The sequence below is a fragment of the Zootermopsis nevadensis genome, unplaced genomic scaffold (assembly GCF_977971745.1).
Source record: "Zootermopsis nevadensis isolate Lab colony 2312 unplaced genomic scaffold, Znev_1.0 Znev_ptg000005l, whole genome shotgun sequence".
NCBI lineage: Eukaryota > Metazoa > Arthropoda > Insecta > Blattodea > Termopsidae > Zootermopsis > Zootermopsis nevadensis.
The window spans coordinates 3862585-3886291 of record NW_028259137.1 but is presented as its reverse complement, the minus strand read 5'-3'; the positions used below and the strand labels follow the sequence as shown (position 1 = coordinate 3886291).

Here is a 23707-nt window from a genome sequence, read left to right as displayed (position 1 = left end):
GGTCTCCATTGCCCCTATGATGAAAAAAGTAAATATCTCTGAAACGTCGGTAAAAAACTATCATACTAAACGTCGCAACAACCCTGAAGAAAGCCATCTTCTTACTTCGTCTGTGATGGGATGAGCTTATTGTTTGATTGGACCTAGTGAACCACCCTCTGGTATCCTTGACGACTAATGTCCTTTGGGTCAAGATCACCGGTTACCTAACCTAACCTAACCTAACCCAACCTAATTTAACCTAACCCAACCTAACCTAACCTAACCTAACCCAACCCAACCCAACCTAACTTAACCTAACCCAACCTAACCTAACCTTACCCAACCCAACCTAACTTAACCTAACCCAATCTAACCTAACCTAACCCAACCCAACCTAACCTAACCTAATTGAAAACATTCCAGATCAGTGGTTCTAGCAAATTTTCTCAGTCGTTTCAAACGTTCCACTCCTGCCACCTATCCATTATTCATAGCTATTTCTGAGGTTAAACTGTTTTCTGATCCAGAACATATGTCCTTGTACCTATACCACGGGGAAGAAGTCTGTAAGGTATATTTTAACCTCTTCCATTTTACGAACGAGATATATCGATTTAAGACAGTCCCTGTTCCACTTCTTAAGGGCAAATGCTGTTACACCTTTCACAGTACATCACTTAGTTATCTTGACTGTTCTACGCTACGTGATCCATGTATTTGACAAATCGTTTTTGCAAGAAACACGTTTCTCCTCGTTTTAATTTTATTTTCTTGTTCGACAGTGTTGGTTATTTCTTGGGTTCTTGTAACTATACTGTAAAGTTATAAATTTTTAAACATTCGAGAGGAAGGCGAATCTCAGTTTTTTTTGAAATGTTAGTAAACCCCCGTCCAAAACAGGGGGACAACTTCCTCGAAAGACGCGCTTTCGGTGAATCCGCGGTTCTACGAATTTAATATTGCGTGGGATTAATGGTGATACGGGAACGCGGTCATTGTAAGTTGAAGTAATTAAATAGAAAAATCTTAAATATACTCTGATTATATTTATGAACAAACTATGTAATGTAATAAATCGGAAAGTTAAGCATTGAAAATGTCAAGCGAATTTTATTCCAACTGCATCTGCCCTCATACGCGAAACATCTGGAATCTTTATTTTCTCATCTAGTGTCGTAAACTTACAACTCTTCTCTGCTTCGTCATGACTTTTACATTTACGTTTTGATTCCATAACGCCGTCCAAGGACAGTACCACAAACAGCAAAATACAGACACAAGTTACCATGGTAACAGAATAAGAGAAACTGAGACCTCGGGTTAAATGCAGTTTTTGTGACGTAGAGGGGATGAAATCGAGGGATGACATTTGAGCTTAATAACTACACTCTTACATACGATGAGAAAAACAAACCAAGACTTTAGCTTTCAAAACAGCATTGATATTTTTCGTATGCTGCTACAACGTGTTCGCCAGACCGCGTATAATCGAATTTCTAGAATTCGGAAAATAATTGTTCGCATATATTTTTACTCGTGTAGTTAAATCCGCGTTATAAGAACCCTCGTTGGAGGAGGGTTTCACTGTATACCGTACTAGACATTCAGAACATAGTAAGTAGCACCTATAATATTTCTTAATATTAATAATTTGTTTTAACGGGTGAACCATCGGATTATTTATATGAACTAGTTTTGTAAAAAAAAAATTGTCATTTTAAGGGGATTTTTTTAGATTAACAGCAAAATTTCATGCTTCACGAAGTTACTCGTTTGTCTTGTTTCGCGTGTTACGTTTTTGTTATAAAATTTCCCTCTTTTCCATGGGTCATTTATTTAATTCATTTTATAAAAGTTACATTTGTCAAGAATACTTTTCTCCTGGAGGAAGATATTCAGAGATAAACAATTACATTATAAATTGGGCATGTAACTCTGGCCCTATTCACTAAAACTTTCCGTGTTTAGATCGATATATCTCGCACTGATACCATTGTATCCCGTCCAGCTACATCTGTGATGTTTGACAATACAAGATTATGTGAGAATAAAATATGGTTATCAATTTATGGTTTAATGAAACAATATACGTTTTCGCTTATTAATTAAATTAATTTAGTGTTCTGTCTGACGACAGGTCCATATGAACAGGATCCTTCCATCCTTTTCTCGGACTGGGACCTGTTCATATACGTTCTTGGCCGATGATCCAGAAGTGGTTTGCCATTGCCTTCTTCTGTGTGTGAATGGAGTAATTGTTGGGATGCCACGGAGGAAAACTCCGTGTTGCCTAGACCACGGCCTTGCCCAACACAAGTTATAAATTCGGGCACCACCGGGAATCGAACACGAGAAAGCGTTTGTTTTCCACTGAATCAAACTAGAAAATGTTAAAAGAATTTTTGAGTCACGCTGACAGGCATAACTATCCATGCGTTTCATTTTACAAGGTCCACAGAGGATACAAAGTAGTTTTATAACTATCTCCGTGGAACAAAGTAGGTAAAAGTCCCTTAGACAAAAAGAATATTTTTTAGCTGTCATGGAACCCAAATTTTCCTTACCGTTGCCACAGGACACCACATAAGGTAATGTTTAATATTCATGCTGGACATTCATTGTGAGTTTACCTCCCCGTCCAGCCCCAAATGTGGAGGACCACCCACTGTCGGCTCTCCGTCATTGCTCGATCGATATAAACTTATTCCATTATTTTCTACAGGGTTAAAACATGTTGGTCTCACTTCTAAGAAACTTTGGTAACCACCTACGGATCCATGAGGTCTGGTAATCTGGAATACCATATTATAAACTTAGGTCTAATACCTGTAAAGGAAATTAACTTGATTTGAGCTCGAACGTCGAAACGTTGTTCATTTACGTAAAGGTTTGACGTAAATAGAATACTTACATCACCTTATAAAAATTATGAAATTTTCATAGAAACTCTCTTTATTGTATTGGTTCACCGAACATTCCCTTAAATTTTCCAAACATACTTTCGACTCACCCTGTATATTTTGTAAATCTTTACTGCAGATATGGAGCTGTAGACGTGACGTAAAACACGGGGACTTACATTGGTGACTTACCGCCGAGAGACGGGTATCCTATAGTAAGATTTTCGTGGTTTTCCTAAATACCTTCAGGCAGTTCCAAAAATAGTACCTTAATTGTGGCTGCGATCGTATTTTTTATCCCATCATTATTCGTTATTGATATCGTCATTAAATTAATTATAAATACTATAAATAAAATATATAACTAATTTTATTCATTTGTTGTAATATGACGTATGCGAATACATTATTGCAGTTTTGACGTCAAAGTTTCTGTTTAGAGGCCATTTCACGTGCGTATTACATTTTAATACCGTCTTCGTTATTATATTTTAATAAAAAGTCTAAAGTGGCGTCCTAAAGCGATCTGTTCTGGATTACCAAATTAGCATGGTCAAATCTTATTATTATGATTAACGTTAATGTGAGGATTTAATTCAATTTCCCTTAAAAGTTTCCATTATTAATTTTTAAAGCTTTTAACAGCGATCGTATAGAATAACTGTTTGAGGACGTTCTTTACGCTTATATATATATATATATAAAATGAACGTTATATCAAATTACTTGTGACATCACCACCTTTTGAACAAGAAGCTTTATTAAGGGGGACGGAAACATTTACAGTTGCTTAGCTTATGTTTCTCATGTTACCTTACGCCTGAAACCCGACTCCAGTTCCTTCCTGAAGCTGGAACACCATGGTAACGCGCTACAAGGAGGGTGATGCTGTACAGTTAAACCCATCGTGCTGATAACACCCCCCTACCCCGGGCACCACCGCCACCACCATAACACCTACACACACACACACCACAGGCTCAGAGCTAGCTGTGTCTTCAGACTCTAATACATTATGGAAGACGCAACACAACGTGTTTCTAATCCCAACTACAACAAACACACACACACTCTCGTCACCCGAAACCAACTTGAGCCCGCAAAGTCAAACCCCAATATCTACCATCCATACCCAAGACCTTGTCTATCTATCCTCTTCTGTACTCATTCTTATTCTTCTGTCTTCGTGTTCCTGTTTTCCACTCCCAAAAACCCTTGTTTCGACGACCCGGAACAGAGTCTAGCCCCCCTCTTCAAACATTTTGTAACCAGCATCTCCTCCCCCCAAATAACGTGACAGGTTTCCCCAAGTAACACACTGTTCAACACGTGTAGTTGCCATAGAAACTCCCCTCGATTCTACTCGTCACCGTTCTTCAGTACCTAGTCATTACAGCAGACTGTCAAATTCCTGTCTTGGGACCGCGAGATGGACGTCTATTGGTGCTGAATGCGACCGAGGCTGGCACTAATGTCATTCAATTAAACATGGCAGCTTTGCCACTCCACATCCCCACTTTGGATGAAATCCCTTTTCATTAAAGACACTTTTCAGGTTTGCCTTCGGGCTTTTTGCCTTCGTTGTCAGACGGGGACATTGTCTTGCTATTTTAATTAATCGAAGCCGTGGACAGATACGAAAACTTGGGCTGTTCTAGGTACAGTGCGTGTCATTCTCTTTTAAAGACCTCTTACCCTGTAATTAGTGTCAAAGATTTAACTCTCTATTCCGCGGAATATATTCATATGTCTCCAATTAACAGATAGGTTTATACCTCAACTATGTTCGTTCATTTATATTCTTACTGACAAATTTTTTGAATTTCTTATCGATATTTATTGCGTGTAGGCCTAATCACTCGTTATGTTTCGTTAAATATCATCAGATATCCCTAAAGCCAACATCTTAACCGAGACTCAAACCCAGGGCAGTTTTTTTTGTGGGGGGGGGGAGGTTTCTGCGTTTTCGTTAACTTTAAAGCTGCGAGTACAACCATTACCGTCTGCAACTAAGGACAATTTTTCCTTTTCTTAAAGAATGAGCATGCTAAGTTTGGTAAAATTCGCTGCGTATGTCCTCTAGGTTTCAGCTAACATACAGAATTTAAATTTTATGCATAAGATAACACACAATATAGCCTATGGAACGTTTAAAGTTCATTGTATTTAAACACGTGTTTTAGACATTGAATTTTGGACCTGCCTTTTGCAGTGTAGATCATAATGAAGTGTTAGGATTGGAACATTGAAGTCCAGTGTTCGGACACCACAACAAATGAAACTTCTACGGGTAGCACCTCCAAAAACCAACTTTAGATTCCGTCTTGTAACTCTGACATGACTACTACTTCGTATTCTGGAAGTCCCGGTTTAAAATATCGGCACAGAGACCATTTATTCTATGATTTTCGTTTTTATCCTCAGTTTCTCAAGGTTTATATCGCATTGTCGTCTTAAAGTAGGCCACGGTCGCTTGATTCCAATTCCAATTCATTTTTAAACTTAGAATCCGATGCTATGTAGTCAAAGCTATTTACAGTGTCGTTAAACAAACCATAAATAAACTCCCCTCGACTTCGTCTCTCATCCTCTCACGTTGGCCTATAACTGATACTAATATTATCATAATTATTAATCCTATCATGGTCTAGCGGTTAGAACGCTGGCCTTGTAATCCTGGGGTCTCGGGTTCGACTCCCGGAGGTGCCCAAATTTATAACTTGTGTTGGGCAAGGCCGTGGTCTAGGCAACACGGAGTTTTCCTCCGTGGCATCCCAACAATTACTCCATTCACACACAGAAGAAGGCAATGGCAAACCACTTCTGGATCATCTGCCAAGAACGTATATGAACAGGTCCCAGTCCGAGAAAAGGATGGAAGGATCCTGTTCATATGGACCTGTCGTCAGACAGAACACTAAATAATAATAAGATGAGGTGGTCTAGCGGTTAGAACGCTGGCCTTGTAATCCTGGGGTCTCGGGTTCGACTCCCGGAGGTGCCCGAATTTATAACTTGTGTTGGGCAAGGCCGTGGTCTAGGCAACACGGAGTTTTCCTCCGTGGCATCCCAACAATTACTCCATTCACACACAGAAGAAGGCAATGGCAAACCACTTCTGGATCATCTGCCAAGAACGTATATGAACAGGTCCCAGTCCGAGAAAAGGATGGAAGGATCCTGTTCATATGGACCTGTCGTCACACAGAACACTAAATAATAATAAATAAATACTTTGATTTTAACGCTGACATGTCGTTCTTAAGTAACGCCCTGATGATGGAGGCAGCAGGGACCTCTGAAACGTCGGTAAACTTCTATCAGGTTACAGGGGCTACAGCCATCTTCGGACTCACAGCCGTGTTTACCTTAAATCCTACTGTGTTGAAACTGTTATGATAAAGGATTACAATGTCCCAAGCTTTATTGAATATCATTGCCGTCTCTCTTATAACATTTATTTATTTATTTTCAACTTGTGTACGTTCATTCAACGATGAGATGTGTTTAGAGGCACAGATACGCCGCGGTGCCACGTTGTTTCTGGACCAACTGGAAAGGTTAGGTTGGCACAACTGTGTCGTTATGCTTGGAGCTAACGAACCGAGAGATTAGGCAACCTGCCAGACAGCCAGCCTAAACAAATAGAAGAAATGAAAGGTACACAGAGTCTAGTGAACGCCCAGCATAAGGTAAAATGAAAATGCGGTCAATTTCACCAGAAATTTTTAGCACCAACATTTTCAAGTATGGACGTAAATAGGATGTTCTCTGTAAATTTGTACGTCTTTTATTTTAGGAGTTTTTCTCGATATAATGTTTTAATCTGTAGTAAATTTATAAAATGTAAGGAATTGTACTCGTATCGTAACAATTTTGGAACGTCTTGTATGAATTTAAATTTCTAAACGCCAAATTCTGATCCTGTCCTACAGATGGCGGGCGGGACCGAGGTTCAAGGACCTCCCGTGTAACATCTGATCAAAATCAGTCAAATGGTTTTAGATTTATGACAGACATAAGAAAATCCTTACGTTAATTATACTTTACTAAAACCGTAACACTCAAAGTGTTTTTTTTGATATCAAATATAATTGTGATTTGCTATACTTCTTGTACAAATAATGTAAATTAAACTCTCCAGAAAAAATAATTATAAATTTAAGATGAGTAATCAGATATTTTGCTGGCATAAATTTTAAATGAACGTGGTTTCAAGAATTTATTAAGACGAAACGAATTCCCTAACACTTCTGTGTGTGTTTTGATGAACGCTTCGTGTGTTATCATCCACAATAAACACTACGATACAAATGTATTTTTCTAGCAAACATCGTCTGAACATTCTAGATGCGAGGTACGTTTAACAAACTCCGACCAACAGAACACTTTTTATTAAAAGGTTTTCTAACGAACGTCAGCACGTCACACCACTGTGCCAATAAAATGAACTCCTCGTCACAGGTTTGCAAGCAAAACAAATCTATTTTACTGCATGTGTGTTTCTGTGTGCATTCTAATACTGCTAGTGGCTCCTCCCCCCTTGACTCCTCTCGGCAGCTTTGTTTATTATTTAATTTTCGATTTGTGTAATAAATTAAAATAAACTTCAAATCAGACTTCAATTTTTAGCCCATATGGGACTGAGTTAAACTTTTCAAGCTTTTTCATGGACGTTTTGACGTTTATTCCATGAGTATTGTACGTCAGTAAAGAGGATTTGAGGTATTCACAGCTGTGAGTCCGAAGATGGCTACCTTCTGGGTTGTAGCGCTGTGTAGTCTGGTCGATGAATTATGGCCCTGATGATGGAAGCAGTAAAGACCTCTGAAACGTTGGTAAACTAACAGATTACGCGGCGCGACAACTCAGAAGAAAACCATCTTCATGTTAATAAATTGTTTACATTCTCTTAAACTACGAAAGTACGTAAATTGAAGGCGGTTTCATAATATGTATTTTAACAGAGCAATCACACAATGAAGAGACGTGATTTATTTACTCTATTAATCGTCTAATTTTTCAAGTAATTTGATGTGGAAGCCCACAATTTTGTCTACTTAAGCATAATAAAATATATTCGATGATCGGGCCTCAAGGCTAAATGTTCTGTTGTTGCGGACACCATCACCAAATTTCTCCTTAACCTCAACACGTGTTCGAGTCGAAATCTTTCGTCTGCTTTTTTCAACCCACCAGAAAAATTTTCCTCTAACTTTCTTCGCAATTCTTACACCTGGCCACAAACATAGGATCAAAGAACCTTGTTTCTGCTCGCGTGTCTTTCCGTCTGTTTATGCAGAAACCATGTTAAGCGTGTCACAGTGTCGCCCCTGCCGGGATGGGTCCTTAAATAGGTCACGACCACTTCCTTTTGACATCTTTTATAATTCATTATTCACTGTCATCCGACGCACTTAAATAAAGTATAAAAATAGAATAAGTAGTATTTATTTTTCTTTGTACACAGGTTTTGATATTATTATATTATTGTTATTCCGTATTACAGCGTATCTGTCTGCGTTGGTATCCGCTCAGTGGAGTCTGTATTTTTTTTAAAAAAAAAATTCGTTGAGCGATGCTACGTTAAGATCTTTCTCAAGACACTTCCGTATAAGGGATGTCTTTTGTTGTCCCACGTACGAAATTATCGAGAAAAAAAAGCTTTAATTCGAAATAATAATTACTGGCATTAGAACTTGTTTTCAACTTTATATTCAAACTGAGCTGCATTTCATTCAGTAGTTAATTTAATTTCCATATTTTCTGTTTCTTTGAAATATTTTTTTCTTTTTGTAGGCTATAGAAACGTCGGTTATTAAAAATTATTACTTTCCTTTGTTATTAGCGTCTGTGTTAAATTGTGTTGTCTTTGATAATAGAAGGTTGCTATATTTTAAAAAAAATAGATATTTTTAATATTTATTTAATTGGAGCACTATCTTTTATATTTTGCTTCCGCACAAAGTTTTATGCTTACATCTACACCAGATCACGGTTTTTGACCATAACCGGATGTTAAAATACCACTGACAGTCGGTAGAAAGCGCCCCAGAGAATTTAAATTTATCATAATAACATTGTAACATTATCCCCTCCACACACACACGTCATTTAAACAAAAATAAATACAATAACCAATGGCTGTTTTGTGATATTTATTTAATGTTACTGGGAACAATTATTTTACGATTTTTAATAAAGGTTTGAGTTAATATGAATTGCGTTTGCCTCAAGGTCTTCTTAGTAATAATAATTTTTGAGGCTAGCTATTCAGTTTTAAATATATTTATTTTGTATAGTCTATACACAAACGTTTGAAGTTTATTGGTGTTGTAAAAATTATATAATATTAAAACATTTTAATAAAATGTTTTAATATTATATATTTATTAAAACATTTTATTAAAATGTTTTAATATTATATATTTATTAAAACATTTTATTAAAATGTTTTAATATTATATATTTATTAAAACATTTTAATAAAATGTTTTAATATTATATATTTATTAAAACATTTTATTAAAATGTTTTAATATTATATATTTATTAAAACATTTTAATAAAATGTTTTAATATTATATAATTTTTACAACACCAATAAACTTCAAACGTTTGTGTATAGACTTTACAAAATAAATATATTTAATCAAACACAAACATGACGCATATAAGATACAAATATTCAGTTTTAGCCTGAAGACAGAAACAAGATTCAGCTTTACAAATTCCACGGGTTTTTTTTTTGCAGTGTACGTTAAACAAAGTCTAAGAAAACAATTTTACAGTTACTAAAATAATAACAATAAAAGATATTGTAGGTGCGTCATATTGTGATTTATTTAAATAAACCTGGAATCTGCACACCTAATTCAAAAATTCCTGCGTACCTGTGAAATTTTCATTTGTTTAAGCATTTTACTACGATCCATCCAAACCAAAGAAACAGTAATTTTTTAGTATTATAAATTATAAAAGGGGAGAAGTTTCAGCTACTTGCAAAATTAAATGACGCGCAGTGTTGTACCTGATAAGTAAAACTTTCAACTTAAAAATATTAAATAATATGCATTCCTACTTTTGCCAGGAAATTACATAATCTACATCTTGTACATTTTCTTCAACGTGTATAAAACGAATGCAGATGCAACTGGCTTAGTTGGTTTCAGAACGGACTTAAGTGAACTTCGTGTCCCATAGTAGCTGAGTCACTGTTAACCATTTTAAGTTACAGACTGTTTTGTTAATTCGTATCATTTTCTGTAAATAATTACGGAATAATAATCAGATATTTAAAATCTACTCTTTTCATTGCTGTCAATTTTGTTTATAAATTTGAGATTACGTTCAACTATTTTACGTCAGCTTATCACACATTTATCTCTGTTCGTTTTAAATGTACAAAAAAAAATTTACATACGTCTTTTAAACAATGTTGAGGTTTCATTAAGTTAATATTGTAATATTTTCCGTCAAATCACAATTTTAATAAGATAATAAAATATTTAAAATATCATTTCACGTTCCGCATTGAATGATCGATTTACAAATTGGAACGTCTCTTACGACGCAAATATACTACCTTATGTTTTATTAAGTATACTTAATCGTTTTGTGATGTACGTATAAAGTACTCTTATCGTTTTTTGAGTAGGTTCATGAAAGAGTAATTCACTTTTATTATGTTTTAGTTCAAAAAATATGGTAGAACATGACGGTGGATAGCAGACTTGCCTTTGTAAAACCTTACTTTAATCCTTCTATTAAGATTTATAGATGTCGTTCAGTTAAACAGCTAAGCTGGTTGTCTTAGTTGACCTTCTCATTCACCAGCCATTGGAACAATCTTGTGGCAAGACTTAACATTTAAATATTTATAATATCGACACCTTTAATTTTAGTAACGGAGTACGTGAGACTTCTAAATTAAGCTACACGAATTTTTAGAATTTGTCCCATCTTTTTTCATTTTATAATACTTTTCAAATTTTTATATATATTTTTTTTTATAGCAGAAGTTAACACAAAAATATTTCTAAATCACCAAAAAAAGGGTTTCAGACGCCCGGGTGTTTCAATGTTGCAAGGTCTTTAAAAAAAATGTAAGCTAATCCAATTTTTAAGTACAGCGAAAGTAATGTTCAAATCATGCTGATAACTAAAGTGTCTCTTGTGATCGACATGTTTGACTGGTCGATTCTGCTTTGTGTGAGAGCTTTGTGTGTTCCTTTCTCCTACACTAACACTTACTACTTTACACTTTGCCTATCTTTTTGTTGTATTTCTTTCTCTGTGCCAGTATCTGCACCGCCTTCAACCACACCCGGACCCACAACGACGGACCTGACACCGAGGAGGATCCCAGGTACGAACACGCGTTACTCACTCAACGATAGGGTAAGAGATGGAATTAGATGACGACAATCTTCTGGGTTGTAGCGCCGTGTAGTCTGGTAGAAGTTTACCGACGTTTCAGAGGTACTTCCTGCTTCCATCATCAGGGCGATGAGTAAGCCGGGCGCGTAGAATCGGTTTGAGTTAGAGATTATCGCCCTGATTATGGAGGCAGGAAGGACCTCCGAAACGTCGGTAAACTTCTACCAGACTACAGGGCGCTACAACCCAGAAGACAGCCATCTTCGGACTCACCGCCGTTAAAACCTCAGCACTACGAATTTTATACTGTAAATTCGTCCTGAAGACGTATGGTTAGTTCTAAATTATTAATTGGCTCTACTTTTCCACGGGTGTTCACTAGGCCTACTGGAGTAATACACATCATCACGTACTGAAACTTGCAAATTCTGTGACTCAACGCTGAACACCTCCTACTTATTCACACACGGAAAATTGGGTTGTGCGTAACAGGATTTGATCCTGAAAGCCTCCCCACTCGAGTCCACAAAAGCTTAAAGGAAAAATCTAGTTGACAAGTCAGCATCGGGTTTGTCGGCACATCAGAACGAAGATGCCAGACCAAAGTAAAAGTTGTTCTTCTGGGTTGACGTCCTGAAGATGGAAACAGCATGTGCTTCTGGTACGTTGTAATCTACGCACGCGTCCACACGACGTCTCAACCCACAATTAATAATAACACTCAGTGTAAAATTTTAAGATCGCGCGGTTGATCGACAATTTATGTTTTATATATTAATCACGACCACCACGGTGGTCTAGAGGTTAGAACGCTGGCCTTGTAATCCTCGGGGGGGTCTCGGGTTCGATTCCCGGCGGTGCCCGAATTTATAACTTGTGTTGGGCAAGGCCGTGGTCTAGGCAACACGGAGTTTTCCTCCGTGGCATCCCAACAATTACTCCATTCACACACAGAAGAAGGCAATGGCAAACCACTTCTGGATCATCTGCCAAGAACGTATATGAACAGGTCCCAGTCCGAGAAAAGGATGGAAGGATCCTGTTCATATGGACCTGTCCTCAGACAGAACACTAAATAAAATAAAATATTAATCACATAATTTTTTTTATTATTTGATAATGGCATTAGATCGAGTCAGCTGCTATGGCAACTCGTGACTTCCGGGACAAGATAAAACAATCTCGGAAAATTTATTCCGTGCCAGAATGCATAACACCCTCATTCGTTCTCTGCAAGGTGCATTCAGAAATATTAAATACGCCATGTTCGTTGATTCCGGGTTTTCGTAAAATTCAATTTCATCGAGATCAAAATTAGGCCTACATTACAAAATTCTAAAATTCCTGGGCAAATTACTTACGTGTAACCCCTGGATATGACAAATTGAAATTACCGAAACATTCCATGTCTTGTACTCTGATTTTAATTTTAATTACTCTGCGTTTTGAAAAAATTATGCATTAGATGGCTATTATATCTATTTGATACTTTATATATCGATGTAGATTTAACGGTGTCTAGTATCAAGAAAAACATTTTTAAGTACGTACTTTGTATTTTACAGCCGGGAGGAGAGACCGACGTTTCATAGGTGCGTACTGCCTTCACGATAAGGCAAGACACACCTCTGAAACGTCCGTCATCTTCCACGAATCCCATACGAATGTTACCTTCATGTATGCCTCAGTTGTTATGTATTTCAAATCTCAGCATTTCTGATAATATTTTCATAAATTTTTCTAGCTACTTCGCGGTCGTAGTGACTGTCACTCTACGCTACGTGACCTCAGAATATGATAAACTACAAATCCTCTGTATTTCTTATACTTATCGTTAATTACTAGCTGTGCTTTTCGTGAAAATAAAATAATTGGATTTTATACTGTAATTAATTATAATTCGTTTTGCTGTAGCTCTGTTGACTATACGTTGGCTTATCGTCACAAAGATCCGGGTTTAATTCCGGGTAAAATCCAGTCAGATTCTCTGTGGACGAAGTGACGTTGTATAGGTTAGGTTTTTCGTCGAATTTTTCGTTTATCTGTGCAATTCGACCACTGCTCCGTTATCATCTACCCACCTTCTCATAAAGTGTCATATCCCTGATCAAACAACACTAGATCATGATCTAGGTTTTAGGTTAGGGGCTTCATCCATTTGGCTGGCTTCAGATAAAGTCAATCAAGTTTTTATATTATACTAATTATGGTTATGATGTGTCTAATTAAAAAGAAAGTTATCTCAAAAGTCTTGTTTTCAAAATCAGTCTGCAATAATTAATCATCTTATTTACAAATGTATTTATCTTCATACTTAGACCCCGTGTGCATTGTCACGCATGCGTAGTAGGGTTTAGGGTTTTATAAACGCTGTTGTGTTATTCAGTAACCCTGCCTGTTGATCTGTGGCGAAGAACAATATGATTCTGCTAAAGGGGAATATTAACACCTCGTTTCAGCCTCTCAACATAGCGCCTCTGATCTCCATTAAGGGAAAATACCATTATTTTACGAGAAAATTTAAATATTAAATATCTTTTTGGAGCGAAGCTTTCTTGCACAGCGTTATAATCAGGATTTATAAGTTTTGCTATTGAAATTTAAAGTTGATATTTGAAATTCCTTTCTCTGTGAGATTGTAGGTTCTCACGGCTGTGAGTCTGAAGATGTCTTGTCTTCTGGGTTGTTACGTCGTGTAGTTTTATAGAAGCTTGAAATTAATTCGTTGAAATATACCAACGTTTTATAAGTGTTTATTGCCATCATAATGGTCCTGATGATGGAAGCGGTAATCACCTCTGAAACGTCGGTAAAGTTAGACCAAACCACGCGGCGTAACATACGAGGATACAGTCAACTTCATTTATTACAGATCGCTTTGTAATTTCTAGGTACATTGCGCATTCAGGTGTGTCATTAGAACTTCGCTAGGTGTCAGTACTGTTACTGGGCGAAAAATGCCCACAGAATATTGAGACAAAGGACTTATATAACGAAGAAACGTTATCACAGTAATGATATTTGAATATAAAGGTTAAGAGGACAGACCAGTGACTTGGTTTTGCGGAAGTTAAGTTCCTGGTGTTCTCCACGGCAAGGAAATTGCTACTTCGGACCATAATGCTTCTCTGCACAAAGAGGGCAGTTACCCAGTCGTCGTAATGACGCAGGGACGATGTTCCACTTGTTTGCACGCGTTTCGTAATCTTATATTGTTACAGCCGGTTTGTTATTACTCTAAACCTTTGGCTCGTACTTCGTTACTTGAGTGAACTTTCTGTAATATTCCGTCAACAGTAAATGTTAATTCAGAGGCAGAAGTGGTTTGGAAGCTGACTTTGTTGTCTCTCGAAACATGGGCAGGGAACTTAAATGTTCAGTGTAGCTCTGTACACTCTTACGCAGTTACGCAGTCTCTCCCTCCGAATTATTGGAGAGTACGTGCCTTGAAACTTGAAATCATTACTCCTTTTAACTGATGACTAATTTTTCAGGAGAAGCATGTAGCTTCAAATATCTTTTGTGTGAAAAGGTGTGTTATAATATTATCTAGAAGTGTGTGATGTTCCCCCATTTATTTAATTTTGAAAACATATTTTTTCTTTCGTAGTATTTACAATAAGATATTTCAATTTTGTTCCAAGATACGCAGAGTCAAATGTCTTAGTATATTTTGGAAGAATAAGGAAAACTCTGAGGTAGTGGAATAAATAGCCACAAATCTAATGAAATATATTTTGCTGTACAACATAACATAACATAGAATGTGAATATGACAGAACATTAACCACATCATATATCCCATGTATCATAAACGAAATCATTATTACAAACTAATAGTATTTTGGTAAAATTCCAATGCCTCTCAATTGAACTTGTCTGTGGAGATTACACTAAGTTTTTCTATAATTTGCAGTCTTTTTTTTTAATGTTCGACCACAGGTTTGCAACATAATCCCTGATGTCAGGAAAGTAGAACCTTTTATACTACGACAAAATGAAAAAGTCCCTGATTTTTTCAATAACATTGACGTGAAACGTTCTGCAGTGTGGAGCATGCAAGTTTGAAAAATGAATACTTTTATGAAAATAATAAAATGTGAGGTAAATCTTATGTATTTCGTAGGATTTTGGGTTTTCAGGGCGGTGAGTCCGTATACAGCTGTCTTCCGGGTTGTAACGCCGTGTAGTCTGAAACGTCGGTAAACTTCTACCACACTACACGGCGCTACAACCCAGAAGACAGCGATCTTCTGATATAGTTCGTATTTGAAAGTCACTTAAATTCTTATTCTACTCAATGTCCGTGAAATTTACAGTTTGATTCGACTCTGTAAATACAGTAAATACATAATTAATTTAACTTGCGTAATTAATATCCCTTACCGATCTCGAAATAACTTCAGATGCCCTGACGAGGTCAATGTTAAAGTTATAGAAATTAGCAAATCAGGGTAGTTATGTTTGAAATTTTAATTGCTACATATCAGACGAGTGGCATTTATTTCTGGTAATGACGTTGGTATTTTTCTCAGCACGCTCGCCATGACACTTTGAAACAATTTTAAGCCGAATGAGGAAAATTTGATAAAATTAACAAGAAAAAATTTTGAGACATTTTGTGGCGGTTAGAGAGCATCTCAGTTTTAGAAGGTTCCCAGACAATGCTCGTTCGTCCTTCTGATAGGGATAGAATTAGATTGAAGACGTTAAGGTGATAATTGATAACTGAGACGAATGTATTTTGATTTGCTTGTTAGTGAATGTTGAATCTATAATTTTGAAAGTTAAGTAAGTAATTTGGTAGCCTTCGTAGTAAGGGGTGGTAAATTTTGATGAAATTTAAATCGTGAGGGCTGCATGAGAAACATCTCAGCATTTGCTTGAAGACAGAGGAAAACCTGTGTCGAGATGGCCGGTCCCAGGACCTTCTCTATGCACACTGACTACTAGCCAGCGGTCCGGCAGACAATAGAGGAATTTATACATCCCCTAGGTTTCCCTAACACGTGTGCCACAGAGTTTATCGATAGTTTTCAGTGCATTTGATTCGGTAGTACAATATAATATATTAATAAGCAGATTATCAGATTATCCACGTCTACTTCCATAATCTTCTTCACATCTGTTCCTATTCGTCGTTACATCGTGTGGGTTGTCAGTCTGGTCCAGAGAAGGGGTTTAAATTGCTTCTAAGAATTTATTCTGTATCACAAAGGAAAAATAACTCATAAACATTACAGAGATCAACTACGTAACGATGCTTAGGTGAATAATCGCTTTTTAATCTGATAATCTTATAAAATTTATTTGTACAGAATTTATAAACATTTTTTGTTAAAACAGGTGTCTGTTTATATTTCTCGTCTATTCGAAATTTTCTTCACACTTTTTTATTATTAGTGTTCAACCTAGATCTCCTTATTAAATGTGTACCAAATAGTTTTTTTTATAAACCACACTGCAATATTATTGTTAGTTACTTACATATACCAAATATTATTATCGCGTTTATTTATAACTTCAAAATTCATGTATCATTTATGAAGTCGAGCAAACACAAACAGTACGTGATATTAAGGGTTTTGTAAAATGAGTGTCTGAGGAAAATATAAGGAACTGAGACGAATAAACTAACAGGAGGTTTTGAGAGAAATTAAGACGTTTCATAACTTGTGCGTTAAATCAACTATTAGTCTATTAAAATTAAAAAATCAAGACATGACATGACTTAACTAACATTGACGCTCTGTTATCCATGTTGGTTTCGGCTTACAAAGTTGAACTGTGATCGTAAAGAAATATGGCGTTGACTGCCTACAGCTGACTCGTGGTATAGGCCAGTGGAGGGCTGTTATGAACAGTGTAATGGACCTTCGTGTTTCATGAAAGGTGGAAAATTTCTTTACTAGTTCAGCTAATCTTAGCTGCTTAAGAAGGACCATATTCTTAGGAATTAGGTCATTGACTGCAGTTTCGTACGCTGAATTTTTAGAACTTATTTTCCTTATAAATAAATGTCTTTAAAGCCACTCGTGACATTTTTCGTGAAACGATGTAATCACGAATATTATATTTTATAATGATTAGTAAATAACTAATTTCATTTTACGTTTACAAACATTTGCGTTGTTTTTATTTTGTTGTTAAAAAACTGAGGTTGAATAAACTTTACTTTCAACTCATGACACGTTATTCAATCCGTTGACCTCTAGTGAAGACATACAAACAGAATTTCCTCTATTTGGCAGGGGACACTAAGTTTAAAGACACTTACTTGTATACAACACGAAGCAATATTGATAACTTTAAGTACTTTCCGAAATAAGTCCTGTGTTTTGACGGTGCTCAGCTGTGACTGACTTAATCCACGCGTGCTCTGACGTTGAGCGAGAGATAAGGATGGCATTGCGATGTTCGCTAGTGATACAGCGGGTTTCTTAGTTGTTATGAAAACGACGTAATTAACTGACTTACTCAGAGTAGATGTAACACAGTAAAAGTCGCATTCCTGTAATCTCTCTGCTTTGTTTCAGATCAACCCTTGGATGGTACAGGCGAGATGAATAATTCCGTCTACAGCAATCCTAGTTCGCTCAGCGGACACCTGGCGGAGAAAGGTAAGAACCACTGTCATTAAATTTATCTAATTCACTTCGTAACACAAGTGTTATTTTCTACAGCGAAGCAGAAAAGATAAACTCTTAGGTCGTTGCCTCAACATTCGAGAGGTAAAGTTTAATGGCCGGTATTTGATTCCCGCCACGTCCAGCTTAACCCTAAAGCCCACTCAACTCCCTCTTTTATAGATACCAAAGTTATGTACTATTTGAAATTTTCACTTATCGCCCTGATGATGGAGGCAGCATTGACCGCCGAAACATTCTTAAACTTTTGTTAGACTACACAGCGCTACTAACCAGAAAGACAGCCATCTTCAGGTCACAGTTTTCCCTTTTCGGTGGTCTAGGTGTCCCGTGAAAAAGCTGGTTTAGATTCTGTTGGCCCTCTTTCAAAATTTGGTTCTGTGGTAGCGATAGCATGCTTACGGTAACCAAATATCTTGGTTGCCGAAACTAACTTGACAGCATATGGACGTATCCCAGACCATACTTCCTGGATCTTGACAGATTACTACCAGAATGAACCAAACAATTTTATAAATTCCAATTTCCTATCGAAATGAACCGTTTACTTTAAATGAAAAATGGGTACTTTGATGAAGGTTCCTGAATACATCGCCAGATTTAATGCCATCCAGTTTATTTTTCACCTTAAATTCTTCAGGGATCGGACCCCCGAATTTGGCCAGAACATTGTCTCATTATGTTCCACTCAGCAATTTCACTCTGTAATGAAGTTAGGCGTAATGTTTTGGGGGAAATTTATCTGTCAGTAAAAGAGATACGTATACACTTTACTAAAGAAACCCATTACATTTATGACCGGTACCAAACCAAGAAATTCGTGTACTAATTTGTATGTTTTACGCTTCATAACTTATTCCGTATTCTATAGTCCAGTCACAAACTTTTGTATCCGTGGTTTATCTCCGTTGTAGCATCTCCGTGTGTTGTTATTTGCGACGCAAGAGAATTTAACAAATGATAATATTAAATTTATAGACTGAAACACGTATTTCAAGACCACGGACGGACAGGAATAAACAAGAAGCCGTTTGCTAGGCGATGGAGAGTGATTTTCAAATTACGTGCGGATTTATCTAAGCTGGTGCGGTGTGTGTAATTGTGGTTAATGATGTAATTTAACAAAGTTTTGTTTTTTTCAAAACTGAAAGTATTTAAAACTACGATATTTGTTACGCCGTTGAAACCACAGCGTATCTGAAATCAAAATATTTTTGTTTCACGAGTTACTTACTTGTGTTCCATGCCGTGTTAATTAAGAAAGAAAATGCTAAACTTTGCCCCTGTGTGTGCAGAATATTATGAGGTGCTACTTTGAATTTTGTAACTCGTTTAAATTTCAACTGGAACCAGTTATTCTCACTGAGATACTGGACTGTATTTTGCTAGCAGATTTGAGGCAAAAATTCGCTGTGGCAATATTAAAGCAACGAAATATTTGTCCCTACGAGGCAAATAAGAGAATTTTCTAATTTCAACGCGGTAAGACAATTTTTTTTAGCTTGGTGCGTCTTTGCTGCAAATGATATATGCAGAATTTTTTAAAAAAAAAATTTGGGGCAAAAACACTGTCTCCTTTGAAGACACGTTCCCCCTTCGTTTTCTGTACATCTTAAGTGTCCACATTGATTATAGTACCGAAAACAATAAAACATGGAGACGAAACTAGACTGAATAATTATAAGAGTATCCAAAAAATGTATACACACGTTTAATGGATTTTCGTTTCTCGAAATTCAATCGACCCTCTGTCATTTTTCGTATCTGAATTATAATAAATATATTACAGGGTCGTATGTTAAGTCCGTACCAAACTACGTTCTCCTCGTTAACACAACGTACGGAGATCAAGAACACAGTTCATATTCCGTAACGTATCATATATACAGGTTTTTGGGACACCTGTATGTATACAGTTTAATTTAGTTTTCATATTTTATTGTTTATGTACTCTGTATTTATTTCATATTCTTGTACTGACTCTGTAATGTAAGTGAGTTAAAATAAAGAATTGAATTTAAATATTATTGGTGAGAAATCTACACAAAATTTTAACCAGGAAACACAAACAGGTGACGACCATTTAGAGATTGAAGAATTTTTTTGTGAAAGCGGGGACTAGATTTGTCTTGTTCGTGATAGTACCCACTAGAAACGGGAATTTGTGAACTCTATTATATCTTTATAGTCCTAATAGGCCGCGAGCTTAGGATTTGCCATTGTCAAAATCTGATGATTAACTCGCTTTCTGGGGAAAAAAATTGTTCTTGGATAAAATTCCGTTAAATTAACACATTCGGACGACTTTTAATTACCGTTGACGTGTAATTTAGTTGTGACAATTTATTATTAATTGGCTTGTAGCTTCATTACTGATTCAGAACTACACGCGAATGACGGAGTGTGGTTGACACCTTGTTTAAGGATTCAAAAGGAACATGGTGATTTTAAGTGGTCCTTCTAACAATTCTGAATACAAATGCATTTTTCAAACACATATTCGCTGTACAATACGATAGTGATGTTATATGATACTCTTTGTTTCATATCGGTTCTGCACACACATTTTACCTATTAATTTCTATAAAACACCTCGGACACGATTTCCCGTGTTACATGAAGCCGTTTACCAGCCGTCGCCAAATATCTTCCTTCAAACTCATATAAAATTTATATAGCGTTTGAAACAGCTGAGCCTGCGCGAGTTACGACAGCTCAGAACTCGCAGCGTACCAAAGCTGGCAACGCTGTATTGTCTGCGACAGAATGAGGAGAAGAAAGTTGATTTTCGTCGGTGACCTTGAAACGCGTTTTTGTGACGGCTACCATAAAATAATTCGACTGTGCACTTACAGATCGTCTTGAGCTGTTGTCTAACAGGCAAGGGGCTAGTACATTGTGTAAGACATTCGGTAAGATCGGATACCTGCAGGGGATAATGAAATAGAAGATAACAAGACGTGAAGGGAGGATATCTGAAGACAAGGGTGTGGTAGGAAGGGGAGGAGTCTCTTTCCTTTCTTCCAGGCTTTAATGAAAAGTTGCTCCCCTCTGCCACTTAGCATTAATTGCGATGTTCATTTGAAATTCTCTTTTGGTTCGCTCTCCTCTCGTTTCGAAGCCAGAAGGCGCATCTCGTAGCAGATGTTCAACTGATTTCGAAATCAGGAATGCTGGGTCTTTTTAAAGGGTAGGAGAAAAAATATATGGGGGTTGGGGGGGGGGAGATGGATGGTATAGAGCGCAACCCCCAACACCCACCCCTACCTCACCCCATGTACCAGTCTCTACGTAGCCCAGATAATAGGATACAGGGAAAGACGAACTTATTACGAAATCAGAAAGGCAAACGTAGCACAAGAACGGGAAAACCTCGGAAGTATAATAGAGACGGCTTCGAATCCATTCGTACGGCTTTGGTACTGAAGATTCTACTTGGTCTCTCTTTTCGATTTGTATGCCGAGCATATCGTCTTATATAAACCAGTACCAACAGGAGATGAGGTTTTGTCAAAAATAACTATACTATATGAAGAATTGAAATGCAGACTTGACATCCAATTTCCATGTCAAAATCAACAGAATACTGATATGGAACTCCTCTCTAAATATCATAGCATCCACAGCTCAGACTAGGGTGGATATAATATGATTTTTTTCAATAATTTAATTTAACCCTGAGTAAGTCATAGATATTAAGATGAAATGGGGAAAATCATTCAGCCTGTGATTTCATATCAAAAAGTCAACAGAGTTAGGTATGGTTAAAATTTTTAACAAAGTACATGCAAACTTGAAGTGTTCTATAAATTGTCCGCGTGATGTACCCAAGGGATCCACGAGTGGAGTATGTTTTACTGTTTTATTTTATTTATTTTAAATTCTGCATTGTTTTCAGTCTTCAGCGTTTTACATCACGTAATTTATTTACAGAATAGAGTAAAATATTATTAAATCATTTTCATGCCTACGTCCTGTATATATTGTAGTTAGTCTGCTTTCAATTTAATATAAATGTCTTAAAAATAACAAAAAAAAATAAATCTTGTATTCTAGCTTACTAGGAAGATGGAGATGAAAGGTTCCTATGAAACTTTTGTAATTACGTACAAGACTACGTGACAGTATTATCCAGAAGGCCGAAATATACGTTCCCAAAATAATATAAATGAAAAAAATATTGTTATACTAATTTCATAGTAACACGTGGATCTAATATGTAAAGCAGATGTGTGCTGGTTAGGTTAGCAGACGACACAGAAATGTCTCGAAATGGTGTTTAAAATTTGTCCAGTTGTTAAATATATATGAAAAGCTATTCGAGTATTTTTCCACAAGCTTGATTTCACCTTCTCATAAAGAAAATTTCGACGTTTGTATTTCTAAGAGTCGTATTATATAATTTATGCACAACTAGTATATGTTGATTAACAATAAATCCTTCACGCACGAAAATTGCTTTCGAATTATGTACGTAGGTTTTAAATAACTTCGAATAATTAAAACAGTTTCAAAAATATGTTTGATTACGCGACGAGTATACTCTAGGGTGCAAATTTAAAGTATTGACACTTGAAATATGCATATATATATTTATCAGTTTCCTGTTGGGCCGATCATAAACCAAAGCGACTACATTTATGCGCTCTGTGACGCAGTGTAGACTCGTTCGTGGAGAAACGTACTTTCTCAGTCTTCGTACGAGTCTACATAGCGTTATAACCGAGAAAAATAACATCGTCTTTTTTTACCGCCTTGAGAACCTCAAGACTCACACGGAAACCAAGACGTTTCGACAAAGTGTTTACAGTTACACTTAATTCATCTTTTCGTACCTTCGAATCAGCTGCAATTACATGGACAGTAGGATTATACTGAATTATGTCCACAGGTTCAAGACTGTAGTTATTAATTTAGGCTATAAGTTGCTTAAATAAATTGTAATAAGATTTGAATTGATAAAATGTAGAAAGTTACACGAATTGTCATTTATATATTTGCATATAAAATTCAGTCTTTATTCTGTTATCTTTGTCAAATATTCCATGTCATCGCCTATCGCAAGCAAATATTTTAAAGTAACTCCGCAGAGCAGATTTCTTCTTAAGAATTTGGTGGTCGCTCAGTTGCTGAATAAACAGCCCCTATCTTTATTTAAATGAGTTTAATTACCGTTTTGGTAATAACTTCTCATCGGGCCCTGTTCTGAATATGTGGCCGATCAAGGGATCTGTATCTTGTGTCCTACGCGACGTTTCGTAGCTTCAAGTTCCCAAGCCTGACTAGAAGTACCTCCTGTCGGCTGTCCGCAAATTATTATTCATTGGATTCGCAGTTGCCTTGGTAACCATTATTTCCGTCCACACCAGGGTTCCTCACTATCAAAAACCTTCAGCTTAAATTCCATCTCATTTTATCATCAGAGCCTGAATTTATCACTGAATATTTAATGCAACACAGAGTGATGGTCTAACTCTGTGCGTCATACCGAGTTTGTTAGGCTACATGTCACACAGCCAAGACAAAGAATTTGCCTCCTGAGCACGGCGAAACTTCAGGCTTGATATGCTAAGTGGTTGATTTGAGGTTCTCACGGCGACAAATATGAAAGGTGGCCAAGAATGAAACCAGATTTGATGTATTATTCAGCCCTTTGAAGCCTAAACTCATTTAAATAATAATAATCCAGTCCGTACCGCGAAGAAAACACCACACTTCACCATTACGAAGATCAACTGGTTAACCCTTTGAAGTCGAAGCTCGTCTAAATATTACGTATTTAAGAATTCAGTCCGTACC

At 36.6% G+C, this 23707-nt stretch overlaps 1 protein-coding gene across 5 annotated transcripts in view; it reads left to right on the top strand.

The window, feature by feature from the left end:
- LOC110841259 (neurotrimin) overlaps nucleotides 1-23707 on the top strand; it is a 497850-nt gene that overhangs the window by 458656 nt on the left and 15487 nt on the right. For 4 of the 5 annotated variants that reach the window (XM_087343406.1, XM_087343407.1, XM_087343404.1 and 1 more), the window contains 2 exons: nucleotides 11185-11250; nucleotides 17798-17881. In XM_087343406.1, coding sequence (XP_087199532.1) covers nucleotides 11185-11250; nucleotides 17798-17881 — 150 coding nt within the window. The remainder of the gene's footprint in view (nucleotides 1-11184; nucleotides 11251-17797; nucleotides 17882-23707) is intronic. The other variant, XM_087343405.1, reaches the window with a different exon arrangement.